The sequence below is a fragment of the Panthera tigris genome, chromosome B4 (assembly GCF_018350195.1).
Source record: "Panthera tigris isolate Pti1 chromosome B4, P.tigris_Pti1_mat1.1, whole genome shotgun sequence".
NCBI classification, from domain to species: Eukaryota; Metazoa; Chordata; class Mammalia; order Carnivora; family Felidae; genus Panthera; species Panthera tigris.
The window spans coordinates 140,400,160-140,413,675 of NC_056666.1; the positions used below are offsets into that span (position 1 = coordinate 140,400,160).

Here is a 13,516-nt window from a genome sequence, read left to right on the forward strand (position 1 = left end):
ACCACCCCCTCCGTGAGGCATTGGCAGGGGGCACTACTCAGCCTTACTTTTGTCCCAGGTCATTCTGGGGCTGTTCTCGGGGCCAAGGAGCCGACCCTGGGGGACACAGGGCCCTCTCTCCCAGAGTCACCCAGTGTCTGGTGGGGTCTGCACACAGCAGTGACTTACTACCTGTATGCTGGCTGGACCCCCTCCTTAGAAAAGAGGATCATAGGTCCCTGACCTACCAGGGGCCCAGACAGTAGCCCCTGCCAGGCCCACGAGTGCCCCCCCAGGCCCAAGCAGGCTCAGCCCAAGGAAGGCAGGCAGGGGCATCCTGGCCACCAGATGGCGCCTGATCCACACTCCCCTGCCTGGAACCAATCCTTCCAGGATCACTTACCGGCGGTGGCGCCCAGCCCCTTTCTGTGCCCCAGGCCGCATCTCTCAGCCCTGGGGCAGCGGGGAGGCCAGGGCCTGGACTCAGCTCAACTCTCCCCTGCCCCCCCCCCCCCACCAGAAAGCACATGCTGGCCTGAGGGGAGACCCTCGGGCCAGTGTCCACAGGAGGAATGGGAGTGGAGAAGCAGGGACTGCAAATCTGCTGCAGCCACAGGAGGAACCCAGCCACGCAGCAGAGTGAAAAAGACAGGTGTATTTGATTTACAATGAACAAGATTTACAAAAGGGGGTAGGGGTGAGGGTGGTCCCGGTGGAGCTGCTGCCAGACCCCTCCGACCTGGGCAGGGCCTCCGGCACGGCCCAGTCTTCTGGGTCCCCTCTGGCCACCTGGGCCTCGACGTCTGACGTCCAGCTTGACCTTTGAGGTGGGGCCCAGGGCACGGGGTCCACCCGGAGTGCCAGCGCCCCGCAGGGCAGGCCACGTGAGGTCAGGAAGGCTTCGTACCGTTGTTCTCCTCCAGTCCCGGCGGGGCAGACAGACACAGTCTGGGCGCGAGGCCCTGCGGGCCACAGGCAAGCAGACCCCACCCGAAGAGGCCAAACCCAGGAGTCTGAGGTGGCTGCTGGTGTTCAGACAGGGGGAGCTGAGGCCCCACTGCCCCCAGCGACCCGGCGCGGCGCCAGGGGCGTAAGGCACATTTGCGAATCGCGCGGGAGATGTGACACAGACAACACCTGATGCTGGTTCTGCGGGAGCTGGCGCTGGAGGGCGCACGGCACTATTGCTCAGGAGATAGATGCTACAGACGCGGAGGTGGGGGCTCCCCCGCTGCACCCACACGCGGATGCCCGGGGCTCTTCCCCTGCTGGTGAAGGGTAAGGGCCTTACCACTCGGCCTCGTTTCTCAGGGGCTGCCCGACGCCTGACACGGAGCATCACGCACCTGTGCCCAGAGTCAGTGGTGGCAGAGGCCAGAGGTCAGAGATCTGTGACTTTGTTCTCCAGCGCGGCCGCGATCTGCTGGAGGCGGAAAGCCAGCTGCATCTTCTGGGCGGCAGGGTCCTCCTCCAGGGCGTTGATGATCTGCAGGTGGGCCGCGTCAGACCACACGCCAGGGAAGGGGGCTGCCTGGGTGCTGGCCCCCACCCCTGGGAGGACACCCCTCACCTCGTCATAGTACTTCTGCGTGTACTGGTAGAGCTGGTGCAGGGCCACGAGGGTGTTCAGCGAGTCTGTGTGTGCCTGGGGGGTTGGGGGGGGCGTCGGAGAGGGGCTGTGTGACCCCGCAGGTAGGAGGCTGTCCCCGGTGGAGGAAAGGGCTGACGTGTAGCACCCCAAGCACACACACACGTAGGAGGGTTACAGGTACGTGGGACGGCCACAGACAGACATACGCTCTCACCCACAGACACACAGCAGTCGGGCCAGGTCAGCACGGCTCGCAAACCCCTTTCCTCGGGGCACGCCTGGCCCCACCCCGCTTCTCCCTCCTGCAAGTGCAGTCTCCAGCGCCACTCAGCAGGGGGCTTTGGGGGAGGGGTGGGGTGCTCGGCCTGGATACGGTCAGTGGGCGCACACACACCCTGCATCGCCTTCTCTTACCCGAGAAATCTCCGCCAAGTGCGTGTTCATGTCCTGGTCGCTGACCTGCACCATCTGCCTGACCCCCTTGTAGTAACTGCGGGAGAGCGGGCGTATGGTCGGGGAAGGGGTGGGGCAGCGGGTCCCAGTCACAGGCCGGAACCACCCCCAGGGGCCCCACTGGGTGGGGTCAAGGGTGGGTGCCCAGGGTCTAGCTGGGGGGACGGGAGCACTCACTCCTCCACCATCTTCTTGTAGGTGGAGATCTCCTTGGCGTAGAGGAGCTTGTTGCTGGGAGAGTCCTGTGGGGGGTCGGAGCCAAGAGATGCCTGAGTCGTGACAGAGCCGAGCTCGCACCCACCCAGGACACCCACGGAACAGAGAACCGGAGGTGTGGTGTGTGGGGGACAGAGGCCCAGCAGGGGGGGAGCGTCCAGTGCTTTGGGTACCCACGTGAGGGGAAGGCAGGGAGGGCCCAGGCTCTGCCCCAGCAGCCCCCCGCCCCTCCAGGGCAGCGCGGGGGCGCAGACTGGTCCACGTTGACCTCCAGAGCCCACAGGCCGTGACCCGGGCCCTCTACCTCCCACAGCCCCAGTTACCGTGCACTTGCCTTTCTCATGAGTTCGGGCCCCAAATGTACAAACCAACACCCCAAACTTCCCGGCACATCCCAAACTGACCTCCTCACCCGCATCACACCATGGCTTCCCCGGGCCACCCCCCACCCCCCACTACTCGACCCGGACCCTACAGAACTCCAGGGCAACGACCTAAATCTCCCCACCCCCAAAACTGCCCTCAGGGTCCACTCACGCGGCTCAGCTTGTGCTCTGTGCGTGTGCAGGCGTCCATGAAGGTCTGAGCGATGACTGACAGGGAAGCGTCCACCACCTCATGAACATGCACGTCAAAGATGAAATGGGGGTTCTTGAGAATGTTCACCCAGAACCGCAGTGGTAAACTGAGGCAGAGCGACAGGGAGTGAGGGGCTGCCGAGACCCTGGAGCAGGGCAGGCAGCAGCAGGACGGAGGAGCCCCCACCTGTTGGTCTTCCAGATGTGGATGGTGTCCTCATCCTTAATGTCGTGTTTCTCGGCCTGCTCGTCCAGAAAGTCGAAGAAATACTTAACAGCGGGCGGCACCGCATGCCCAGGTGCCAGAACGCTCTGGAAGAAGTTGTCCACAAACTGCTGCAGCGTGCCCTGCAGGGTTGGGGCAGGAGGGGGGGACTCAGCAGGGAGTGGGCGCTGGACCGTGTGACCAGCCCCCCCCCCCGCCACGTTGCTCCGCCCACAGGCCCCGCCCCCGGTGTGACCGTCCACACACACACACACCGCGCCCCCCGCCCCCCTCCCCTCCAGCACCGCCCACCTTGACAGAGAGCAGGCGGGTCAAGTATATCTCGGTGATGGCCTTGGTGCGTTCCTTCTCCTTCACGCTGCCCCGCTTGGACTTGCCCTCGTCCACCTCCTCCGCTGGCCGCACCAGGTGCCACACACGGTTCTCCTCCTCCAGGAGGGCATGGCCTGTGGGGAGGCGGCACTGAAGGCCGAGACTGGAGCTCAGTAGCCCCCCGCCCCTCCAGGGCAGCACGGGGTGGGGGGGTGGGGGGGCAGACGGGTCCACGTTGACCTCCAGGGCCCAGAAGAGCACAGGCAAAAGGAAGGGACTCACGCTCTCCGGGTAGATCCGGCTGGCTGTCCTCAGGCTGTTGGGAGACTCCCACCGTGGACAGGATGAGAGTGGCTCCATCCCGGACCTGGGGCATGCAGTCATGAGAGCGGGCCCCCCGGCTCCCCACCGAGGCTGGGGACGCAGCCCTCCCCCTGCCCAGCCGCCAGCACTCACGTTGTAGTGCATCAGGGTGTTGACACGCTTCCACCGGCCCTCCCGCTGAGAGGTCAGGTCCAGGTCTGACAGGATCTGGGCTGTGGACCCAGGACGCCACTCTGGGAGGACACAGCCCAGCTCCTGGAACCCAGCCACACCCCGCCCGGCTCCCTCTTGCTGTCCCTCCACCCCACCTGCCCACCCAGGGTCCCCAGGGCAGGACCCCGCCCCAGGGCACAGAGCTGGGTACACGAGGACCTTGCTCACCGAGGACCACGCTGTCAGCCTTAGGCCAGCGAGAGCAAGGCTGCGTACGGTACACCTGATCGATGATCTTCTCCTTGACCTGGGAGATGGTGTCACAGTTGAGGACCTTTACCGGGACAGCATCGGCGCCTTCGTCCTGAACGATCACGCTCACCGTCTGCCGGGGGACGTGGGGTGAAGAGCCAGTGTGGGGGGCCTCTCTCTTGCCCACCGGTGTGGGAGCAGCCTCGGGCACCCCTGTGGTCACACCCTCCGGTGCCCCTAGAGCGGCCCGACCTGGCCTTTCCTCACAAGCCCTGGCTCAGCGGGACAGAGAGCATCACTAGCCACGCGCCACCTCTCGTGCGCACGTAGGCTCACCGCCAGGCACACCCGGACGCCCCACACAGGGCTGCAGGGGACCCAGGTGCCCGGGAGGCAGCTGACTCGGGACACTCGGAGCCTCTCCGCAGGGACACCTCTGGGGCCCAACACCCACGGAGGGTGCACAAGCCCCCCTGAACTCAGGTGGGCCCGTGCGAGTCTGTGAATGGCATCCAGCGTCTGCTCCTGAGGCGGCCCGGGTCCCCCAGCCGCAGTGCTCACCAGGGGCGCATACTCCACATCATCCCCCAGCAGCCCCGTATCGTTGAGGGTGTATTTGGCCTTCTTCTGCACAGCGTCCACTGGCCCCTTCTCCACCTGATGCTTGATGGCCTTGAAAAGCTTATACAGGGGCTCGCCGGCACTGTCCTGGAGAGCAAAGGGCAGCTCAGCCACGGGTGAGACTGGAGATGCCCCCCGGGCAGGTGGATGTTTGGGGGGAGGTCGGGGAGAACACCACCTCACTCCTGCCCCGACCCTGGCCAGGCCGCTTAAACCCACCTTGAGGTACTGGTATAGGCAGATAGACATCCAATTGGACAGCATCCTTTCCACCACCGTCTCGGACCTGAAGGTACGAAGAGATGTTTCCTGAGGGTTCCCTTACTGCCCCAGGGCCCAGCCGGCTCCCCCAGGCACCCACACACCCCTATCCAGGCCCTGGGTCCCTGACAGAAAGCCAGGGGCGCCACCCCTGCCGTCCCTCCGCTCTCCCTACCTGCACCGGCTACATCTGCTGACAAACTGGATACTGGACTCAGCCGGTGCCACCCCACGACCCTCCACCCCCACCTCCCACCTGGCGCCCACCCCCCCCCCCACCTGCGCAGCATCGGCTTGGGGTTCTCGGCCACCAGGTACTGGCCCACCTGGCGCCCACCCCCCCCCCCCACCTGCGCAGCATCGGCTTGGGGTTCTTGGCCACCAGGTACTGGCCCACCTGGCGCCCACCCCCCCCCCCCAACTGCGCAGCATCGGCTTGGGGTTCTTGGCCACCAGGTACTGGCCCACCTCCCGCCTCTCCCCCCCCCCCCACCTGCGCAGCATCGGCTTGGGGTTCTTGGCCACCAGGTACTGGCCCACCTCCCGCCTCTCCCCCCCCCCCCCACCTGCGCAGCATCGGCTTGGGGTTCTTGGCCACCACGTACTGGCCCACCTCCCGCCTCTCCCCCCCTCCCCCACCTGCGCAGCATCGGCTTGGGGTTCTCGGCCACCACGTACTGGCCCACCTCCCGCCTCTCCCCGCCCCCCACCTGCGCAGCATCGGCTTGGGGTTCTTGGCCACCAGGTACTGGCCCACCTCCCGCCTCTCCCCCCCCCCACCTGCGCAGCATCGGCTTGGGGTTCTTGGCCACCACGTACTGGCCCACCTCCCGCCTCTCCCCCCCCTCCCCCACCTGCGCAGCATCGGCTTGGGGTTCTCGGCCACCACGTACTGGCCCACCTCCCGCCTCTCCCCCGCACACACCTGCGCAGCATCAGCTTGGGGTTCTTGGCCACCACGTACTGCCCACCTCCCGCCTCTCCCCACCCCCCCCACCTGCGCAGCATCGGCTTGGGGTTCTTGGCCACCACGTACTGGCCCACCTCCCGCCTCTCCCCCCCCCCCCACCTGCACAGCATCGGCTTGGGGTTCTCGGCCACCACGTACTGGCCCACCTCCCGCCTCTCCCCCGCACACACCTGCGCAGCATCAGCTTGGGGTTCTTGGCCACCACGTACTGCTCCATGAGCTCCAGGAACAGCGTGCGCATGATGTCCGTGTAGTACTCCAGCTTCCCGTGCAGCGCCACCGTCAGCAGGGACGCGAAATAGACCTTGGCGCGGGCTGAGAACTCCCGCTGGCTCTCCAGGGTGTGGATGAACTGCGAGGGCCACCAGCCGGAGACCGCCTGAGCACTTTGGCCCCGGCACCCGCCAGCAGCCGAGGCTCCGGCTGTCCCCCTCTCCTCCCCGCCGACCCTGCCCTGCAGCCCCGGCCCCACTCACAGTGACCAGGAAGGACTTGCTGTTTAGCAGGTTGGAGAACTGGTAGAGGGCCTGCTCCACCACTGGGCGCCGTGACTCGGGGATGTCCAGCCTGCCCGTGATCATCACGTCCTTGTCGCCGTCCTTGGAGGGCAGGAAGAAGACGCGGTCGGTGTAGGTCTTGTAGTCCAGCACGGGGATGCCCGCCTCATGCACGTCGTTGGTCTGGTCCTCCATCTCGATCATCAGGTCTGGGGGCGGGGGGCACGGTGAGGCGTCCCGGCCACGAGCCGCAGGCCACCCTGCCCACCTCTGCCTCTCCGGACGCAGCCTCTTCCAAGGCCATCCTCCCTGGCCTTCCAGCCCCCAAGAGGTCTCGGCAGCGGGCTCCCAGGGCAGCCCGAGGAGCCCGCTGCCCCTAGCAGGCAGCCCTACCTGTGAACTCCTTCTTACAACGGTCCCGCACGCTCTCCTCCAGGCCCTCCAGCTGGGACTTGATCTTCTCGTACTCGCGCTCTGCCTGTTGGCTCTTCCTCCTGGGGGCACAGGGAGGTTCCTGGGACCTGGTGGCCCTGAGCCTGTGTGTTGTGTTGGGTGTGTGGCCAGAGGGGCAGAGGCAGGAGTGGGCGGGACTCACCAGTAGCAGTAGACGGACACGACGATGACGGCCACCATGGGCACGATGACCAGCGGCAGGATGAGGTTGAGTGGCACATCACTCACCCTCGTGTCATACTCCACACGGCCCAACACCCACTCTCGGGAGCCAAACTTCACCTGTATTGTGGACAGGTGTGGCTTCGCAAGGACCCGTCGCTGCCCAGCCTGCCCTCCTGCCCTCCCTCTGTCACCACCCCTCGCCCAGCCCGGCACCCGGCCAACCCGCACGCACGATGAACTCAGGCAGGTTGTGTGTCGTGTCTCGCTTCTGCCGCCGCTTGGGCGGGGGCTGCACCTCGGGGGGCTCGCAGTACAGGTCCGTCTCGGTCAGCGTCTTCATGATGCAGCGCTCAGCGCCCACGAAGGCCTCGGCCTCGTGAAGCGTCATCGCCTTGTTCAGATTAGTGCCCTGGGGGTTGGTGGGGGGACGGAGGTCACAGTCACCGGGAGGGCGTCAGGGCCGTGGAGTGGGGGCCGCCTCCCCCGCCGACCCCGGGCTGTGGCCAGTCCTCACCCGGGCATGGATGAGCTTGTTGACCTGCTTCTTGACGCCCCCCGTGAAGTTCTCAAAGGTGGGGTCAGCCACGTACTCAAAGGCACCGGCCTCGGTCCTGAGCAAGGCGCGGTGCCCGTCCATCTGGATGAGCGCCGTGAGATTGTAGGCCTCGGGCTCCTCGGGGACCGCCGGCGACAGGAAGACCACTTTGGAGTCGTTGTGGAACATGTACTCCGTGCCCACAACCTGCAGGACGAGGCCGGGCCGTCAGGCCACGTGGCACAGGCCCCATCCCTACCCTGCACTTCCCGGGGGCCCACGTTGGAGCCGAGTCCCCAGCCAGTACCGGGACTGACCGTCGTGGGCTGCAGAGGGCCGGCCTCCCGCCTCCGCCGCCAGGACTGCAAGGGCTCAGCGATGACCACCATGGCGAATCTCTGGATCAGGCTGAAGCCTTGCCCCGTGACGTTGATGCTACGGCCACCGCTGGGGACGGGAGGTGGGCAGTGCCTGAGTGGGCACAGCTCGGCAAGCCAGCTCTGGAGGGGGTGCCCTGCAAAGCTGTGTCCCCAGCAGCTCCCCCTCCCCTCTGGGGGAAGGGCAGTGCCCAGAGTCCCTGGACCCAGTGTGCAGTCAGTTATGGGTGCAGGTCTGTGTGAACGAGTGCTTGCTGCGAGGTTGAGCTCAGAGCACATGACCATGGGCACTGCTGCTGCCTGTCGGGAGCGGGGCGGGGCGGGGGGCCGTGGGGCCTGCCCCTCTGGGTTTCTAGGAGGAAGCTGATCTGGGGGCACCCAGACCAGCCCTAAGACATCCTCCAAAGCCTAAGTGGCGGAGAAAGCCTGGGAAGTAGCTGAAAGGGGTGGGGTGTGGTGTGTGTGTTGGGGGGGGGGGGGGTCCCATGGCTGGCGGTGGAAGCGGGGGGCACCATGACCCCTCAGGGAGGAGGGAGGGAGGCCACACCTGACGAAGCTTCGCAGCGGTTCAAAGGCCCGTAGCACTGGATTCTCGCGGTAGGTGAAGACAACACCAGGGCTGGGCACACGGGAGCCCCCGTAGTAAATCTCTAGGGGCAGCTCCCCCAGAGCTGCCTGCGGGCCAGTGACGCACTGCAGCTGGGCCCCAAACTGTGTCCTGGGGGTGGAAATTGCTAATCAGTGAACTCGGCTCCAGGACCAACCCCAGCCCCAGGCCAGTGGGGCAACAGATCAGGCTGGCTCCACGGCCCTCTCCAGGGCAGACGCCAGGTCACAGCCAGAGAGCCCCAACCCCACCCCCAGGACCAGGGCAGACCACAGATTCACCAGCCTGCAGGTGACACCCACACTTTACAAGGGACGTCATTGAGGGTCACCCGCACGTCTTCCTCAGAGCCTGTGTCTAGGTGGGTGCCATTGATGGTCAGCGTGGTGCCGCCTGCCTGTGGCCCCTGCTTTGGTTCCACACTGAGGGGCTGGGGCTGCTACAAGAGTGACAGGTGCATTCGGGTCAGGGTTGGGGCGGTGGAGACCTGACTGCGTCAACTGTTGTCAGAGCTCTGCCCCACCCCGTGTCAACACGCAGCCCCCGACGGTCCAGAGGTCAGCAGCAACAGCCACATCCCACTCACGTCTGTCCCAGACTGCAAGACCCACGCAGGTCCCGGGGCCAGGCGTTACCTGGTAGGTGAACAGGACGTGGGGCGGCGAATGACCAAGCTTCCCATTGACATCCACGACGACACCGGCCGTGATGGGCATCTTTGCAGCGTCGATAGTGCACACGATCCTGGGAGAGTAACAGACGAGGTGGGACACTCTCGAGCCCCTCCCCACACGTCCGTGGCCGTGCAAGTCCCGTCCTCCTCCTCATCCACCTGGTCGCCTGGCCCCCCAGGCCAGGACAGCACAGGCTTCAGGCCGTCCACTCACCGGGTGGACACAGAGTAGCGCTCTGGCTCAAAGACGCAGTTCTGCTCGGCCACGGTGATCCTCTTGACGTCATCCGCTCTGACCCCCAAATTGGACCCAAGGATAGTGATGCGAATGCCCCCGCCCAGCGGGCCCGTTTCAGGATGGATCTGGAATCGGCAGAGCCCAGCTTGACCCGGCAGCGGGGCCAGGCTGGCATGCGCGGGGGCCGGGGCCAGGCTGGAGCTCCCCCCTCCCCGCCCCCCCACAGGCACAAGGGCTCACCCTGGTGATGACGGGCGGCGGGCACTCGGAGGTGGCGTTGCTGCACAGAGCCTCGTACACGCACCTGCTCTGCCCGCCACACCACACACACTTGTACACGGGGTCGGCGGCCAGGCACAGGCTGCAGTCGCTCCGGCCAAAGGAACAGTTGTAGAGAGTGACTGTGGGGACAGCAGCCGGTGGTCAGGGGCTGCCCTGCCCCCCTAGCCCCTCTAGCCCCAGCTGCCCGATCCCTACCCTGGAGTTTGCTATCCACGTTCTTGCCGTAGGACTTGACGTACAGGTGCAAGGGCAGCGTCTCGTTGGCGTCATGGGACAGCTGGGGGAACACGCAGGGACAGGCTGCACTCCCTGAGCCCACCCAGACCCAAGGGTGACCACGAGGGCCCGTGTGGTCCCCTCACGGCCGAGAGGCAGCGGGAAGCTGGAGCCTCAGAGATACAAAGGGTCACTCTGATTGCACGGCGTCGGGAGGGACAGAGACACTCTAAGGCCACACACGAACGGCTGGCCACCCCCTGCGCACCCCCACCCCCAGGGCCCTTCCTCGGAATCCAGCAGCTGGGCCTGCCTGGGGAGCCGCACCTTTGGTGTCCGAAAGAAGAAGGTTCCTGGTTCCTGTGTGCTCACCGGCTCCTCAAACTTGAGCAGGTCACTACCCACGTACAGAGAGGAACCCTGCAAGGCAGTCTGGTCAGGAACCCCAGACGGGCCCCCCCGCCCTACCCGCCCTACCCGCCCCTCCCTGAGCCCAGTGTTCACAGTGCTGGTGCCCTCTCTGTGCCCCACAACCGGCAGTCGGGCGCTTCCTGCCCCACCGAGCCCTCGGCTGCTCCCAACCACGGCCCTGCTCCCTTCTCACCAAGTGACACCCCAGCTGCCCAGCCACTCAGCTCCTGAAACTCAAACCTCGCTGTCTCCTGCTCCTGCCTGTTTCCGAGGCCCACAGGAATGTACCCCCGTCCTACTGGACCTCTCCACCTTCTTCTGTCCCCAAATATATGTAGAGCGCCTCCCTCACTGGCTGGGTCCCGAGCCAGGGGAAGCTTGAATGCAGACCAGGCACTTTGACTTTGGTTTTGCAGGGAAAGGGCTCTGAAGAAGCCCCGCAGGCACTCTACCAGCCCCCAAGGCCCCCGAAGGGCCCCCAGGCCAGCACCCCACAAGCCCCCCTCCACCTTCACTGTGTCCAGGTTCTTGCCCTGGAAGGTCACGTCCGTCTCGTGGTTCATGGGGATGACCAGCGGGCTGGGGTTCAGGAACTGGGGGCAGCTGTCCTCCTGGAGAGAACAGGGCTGGTCGGGTGCTGCCTGGCTGTGGCTGGGCCACCCAGCTCCCGCGAGGTGCTCCCGGCGCCTCACCATGTGGGCGGGGACGATGCCGGCCTCGGGGTTGGGGGAGGCCTCCCGACACTCGTGGTAGCGCAGATCCCACTGGCAGGTCCAGCGGTTGCTTGAGCAGGAGATACACCTGGGGGAGAGGGCGGTGAGGGACGCGGGGCCCCCAGCAGAGGCGGGGCAGGCACACGGGGCCAGTGAGACACTCACGGCAGGTTCTCGGCCAGGCTCATGGCCTCCCGGCAGTCATAGAAGGGATACAGGTGAGAGGTGAGGAAGATGCTGCCGCGTCTGAAGAGCAGTTGGATGTTTACGGCCACGTGGTCTGTGGATGGCACCCGAGGACGGCATCAGGCAGGGGCCTCAGAGCTCTGGGCCCGGCTGGCACGGTGGGGGCGCGGCAGCCCAGCCAGAAGCAGAGGCCGAGGGAGGAGATCCCAGCTGTGAGCTGGCGGGGGGGGGGGGGGGGGGGGGGGGGGGGGGGGGGCCTTGCAGGGGCTGGCCCACTGACGTCGTTTGGGCTCAGCCAGGCCTGCCAGCGTTATCGGATCTCGGCTCCTGGGCCAGCTCCCGGGGCTGGGTCCAAGTTGCTCCCCAGGGGCCTGTGCTGCTGAACCCTCTCTCTGTCCCAACAGGCACCGAGGGCCATGGTTCCTGGCCGACGTCTGGGTCCCTGACATGTCACTGTGTGGCCCCCGCCTTCACTAGCAAGCCATCCTCCGCTGGCCCACACTCAGAGCCCTGCAGCGGGGAGTGGGGGCCGACAGTGAGTGGTCCCCGCGCACACGGCTCAGGAAGCCCAGAATCAGCACCGCAAGCCTTCCCCTCCATCCTGCACCCCTGGGACTGCAGGCCCCCGTGACCCCACGGCACGCAGAAGGGAGAGTGAAGTGCCCACTCTAGTCACCGGACGGGGGCCTCACCTTGGCCAGGCGGCGTGCCAGGAATGCTACTCGGGGAGTTGCATATGATGGCGTCGCCTTCCACACGGGCCGGGTGTGGTGGTGAGTCACCAAAGAGACACAGCAGTTCGTCGTCCTCACTCAGGGCCGGGAGGGGGCTGACAGACAGCTGCACCTGGGGAAAGGACGTGGGCTCACGCCAGGACCCCTCCGCCCGCCCAGCCTTGGGGCACCACGGCCCTGTCCTCAGGCGGGAGTACGATAATACCAGGCTGGCTCTTCACGTTGTCCCCAAGAGCCCCAGGCCAGTGGAAGCTCCACCTCTGCCCAACACCGACCCCCTATCCCACCCCTACCACGCACCTCGCCCTGGGCCCGGCGGCTCATGTTCTGTGGCTGGGCCCCAGTGATGGCTACGCAGGACTCGTCACGGCTCCACAGCCAGTGGCCGTGCTCCTCAGCCCGTGGGCACTCGGCCCTCCTGGTGCATCTACAGGGACGGGGGGGGAGGGGGGGGGGGCCTCAGTCCTGGCACCAGCCAGCCACACCCCATGCCCCCAGCGCAGGGCTGAGACTCCTGGTCTCCCGGGCACTCACCGTCCCTCGACGACACACCAGCCGCAGTAGGGGTCCTGGGAGCTGTGGCACTGTGTGCAGGTCGTGTAGCTCAGACACTCCTGCACGGGAAGCCGGAACACCTGGGCCAGCAGGGCAGTGAGGGGGACTACTGCAGTCACGGGCGACCGGCCAGCAGCCACAAGCACCTGTCTCTTGGGCCCTGGACTTTCCTGGGACCACAGGCTTGATCCCACCCTTATCTTTGAGCCTAAAAGCCTGATACTAACTCAAGGCTCACCGACAAGCGTCCAGGAACAGCTGCCCTCCAGACTCTGAATGACCCTGTCCAGTGGCTACAGCTGGCCCAGGTGATACGGAGTCCAGGAAACCATGGGGATCCAAGCTATGGAGCCTCCCTATGCCAGTTCAGGCCCTTTAAGTCCGCACCCCGAGAGAGGCGCCTGGCCAACCTCGGTGCTCCCGAAGGGCTCTTCTTATACTGCGGGCCCGGCCCATGTCCCCCGCCGCCCAAGCTCACAGGGCTGCACGGGGTCCCTTGCCACCCTGCCCACCCTTGGAGGGGGCCCACTCAGAGCACCGACTTGTCCCTTCCATCAGAATGGGCTCAGGGCAGGGCCGCAGACAGGGAAGGCGCCGGAGAGACACGGGATCAGGACGCTGCCAGGAGCCCCTCCCGCCCCCCTCCGCACCTCCCTCCACACCGCCTGTCCCAAGGGCCCGGACCAGCAGGGCCCCTTCCCTAGGGGCTCCACAGGCCCACCTTGTCCTGGGTCAGAGCGTAAAGACTGGCCAGGTCTGCAGACAGCACCAGGTCCCGCTGGATCCTCTTACTGATCTCCACGAGGATGGAGCCGTACTCCGAGGAGCTGCCATCCGGGGCAAGGTACACCTGTGGGCACGAGGGCAGGCGCATGAAGATGGGGGGCCTTGTGCCGACGGCCCCCGCCAGAAGCTGCCCTGCCCCAGCCCCAGGCCCC

General features: G+C 66.1%; 1 protein-coding gene across 4 annotated transcripts in view; it reads right to left on the minus strand.

Annotated features, from left to right (window-relative positions):
* Positions 1-614: 614 nt before the first annotated feature.
* The window catches only part of PLXNB2 (plexin B2), a 29,445-nt gene continuing 16,543 nt past the window's right edge, over positions 615-13,516 (minus strand). For 3 of the 4 annotated variants that reach the window (XM_042993613.1, XM_042993616.1, XM_042993615.1), the window contains 33 exons: positions 13,300-13,428; positions 12,558-12,658; positions 12,324-12,450; positions 11,982-12,135; positions 11,269-11,383; positions 11,083-11,191; positions 10,900-11,001; positions 10,307-10,399; positions 9,959-10,040; positions 9,722-9,882; positions 9,458-9,606; positions 9,206-9,314; positions 8,873-9,009; positions 8,511-8,681; positions 7,904-8,033; positions 7,566-7,793; positions 7,284-7,460; positions 7,029-7,168; positions 6,827-6,927; positions 6,413-6,642; positions 6,107-6,288; positions 4,925-4,991; positions 4,646-4,792; positions 4,061-4,217; positions 3,812-3,912; positions 3,638-3,722; positions 3,335-3,489; positions 3,005-3,165; positions 2,777-2,924; positions 2,201-2,265; positions 1,985-2,060; positions 1,550-1,624; positions 615-1,465 (listed from right to left, as the gene is read on the minus strand). In XM_042993613.1, the coding sequence (XP_042849547.1) occupies positions 1,361-1,465; positions 1,550-1,624; positions 1,985-2,060; positions 2,201-2,265; positions 2,777-2,924; positions 3,005-3,165; positions 3,335-3,489; positions 3,638-3,722; positions 3,812-3,912; positions 4,061-4,217; positions 4,646-4,792; positions 4,925-4,991; positions 6,107-6,288; positions 6,413-6,642; positions 6,827-6,927; positions 7,029-7,168; positions 7,284-7,460; positions 7,566-7,793; positions 7,904-8,033; positions 8,511-8,681; positions 8,873-9,009; positions 9,206-9,314; positions 9,458-9,606; positions 9,722-9,882; positions 9,959-10,040; positions 10,307-10,399; positions 10,900-11,001; positions 11,083-11,191; positions 11,269-11,383; positions 11,982-12,135; positions 12,324-12,450; positions 12,558-12,658; positions 13,300-13,428 (4,269 nt within the window). In that variant the 3' untranslated portion in view covers positions 615-1,360. The remainder of the gene's footprint in view (positions 1,466-1,549; positions 1,625-1,984; positions 2,061-2,200; positions 2,266-2,776; positions 2,925-3,004; positions 3,166-3,334; positions 3,490-3,637; positions 3,723-3,811; positions 3,913-4,060; positions 4,218-4,645; positions 4,793-4,924; positions 4,992-6,106; positions 6,289-6,412; positions 6,643-6,826; positions 6,928-7,028; positions 7,169-7,283; positions 7,461-7,565; positions 7,794-7,903; positions 8,034-8,510; positions 8,682-8,872; positions 9,010-9,205; positions 9,315-9,457; positions 9,607-9,721; positions 9,883-9,958; positions 10,041-10,306; positions 10,400-10,899; positions 11,002-11,082; positions 11,192-11,268; positions 11,384-11,981; positions 12,136-12,323; positions 12,451-12,557; positions 12,659-13,299; positions 13,429-13,516) is intronic. The other variant, XM_042993617.1, reaches the window with a different exon arrangement.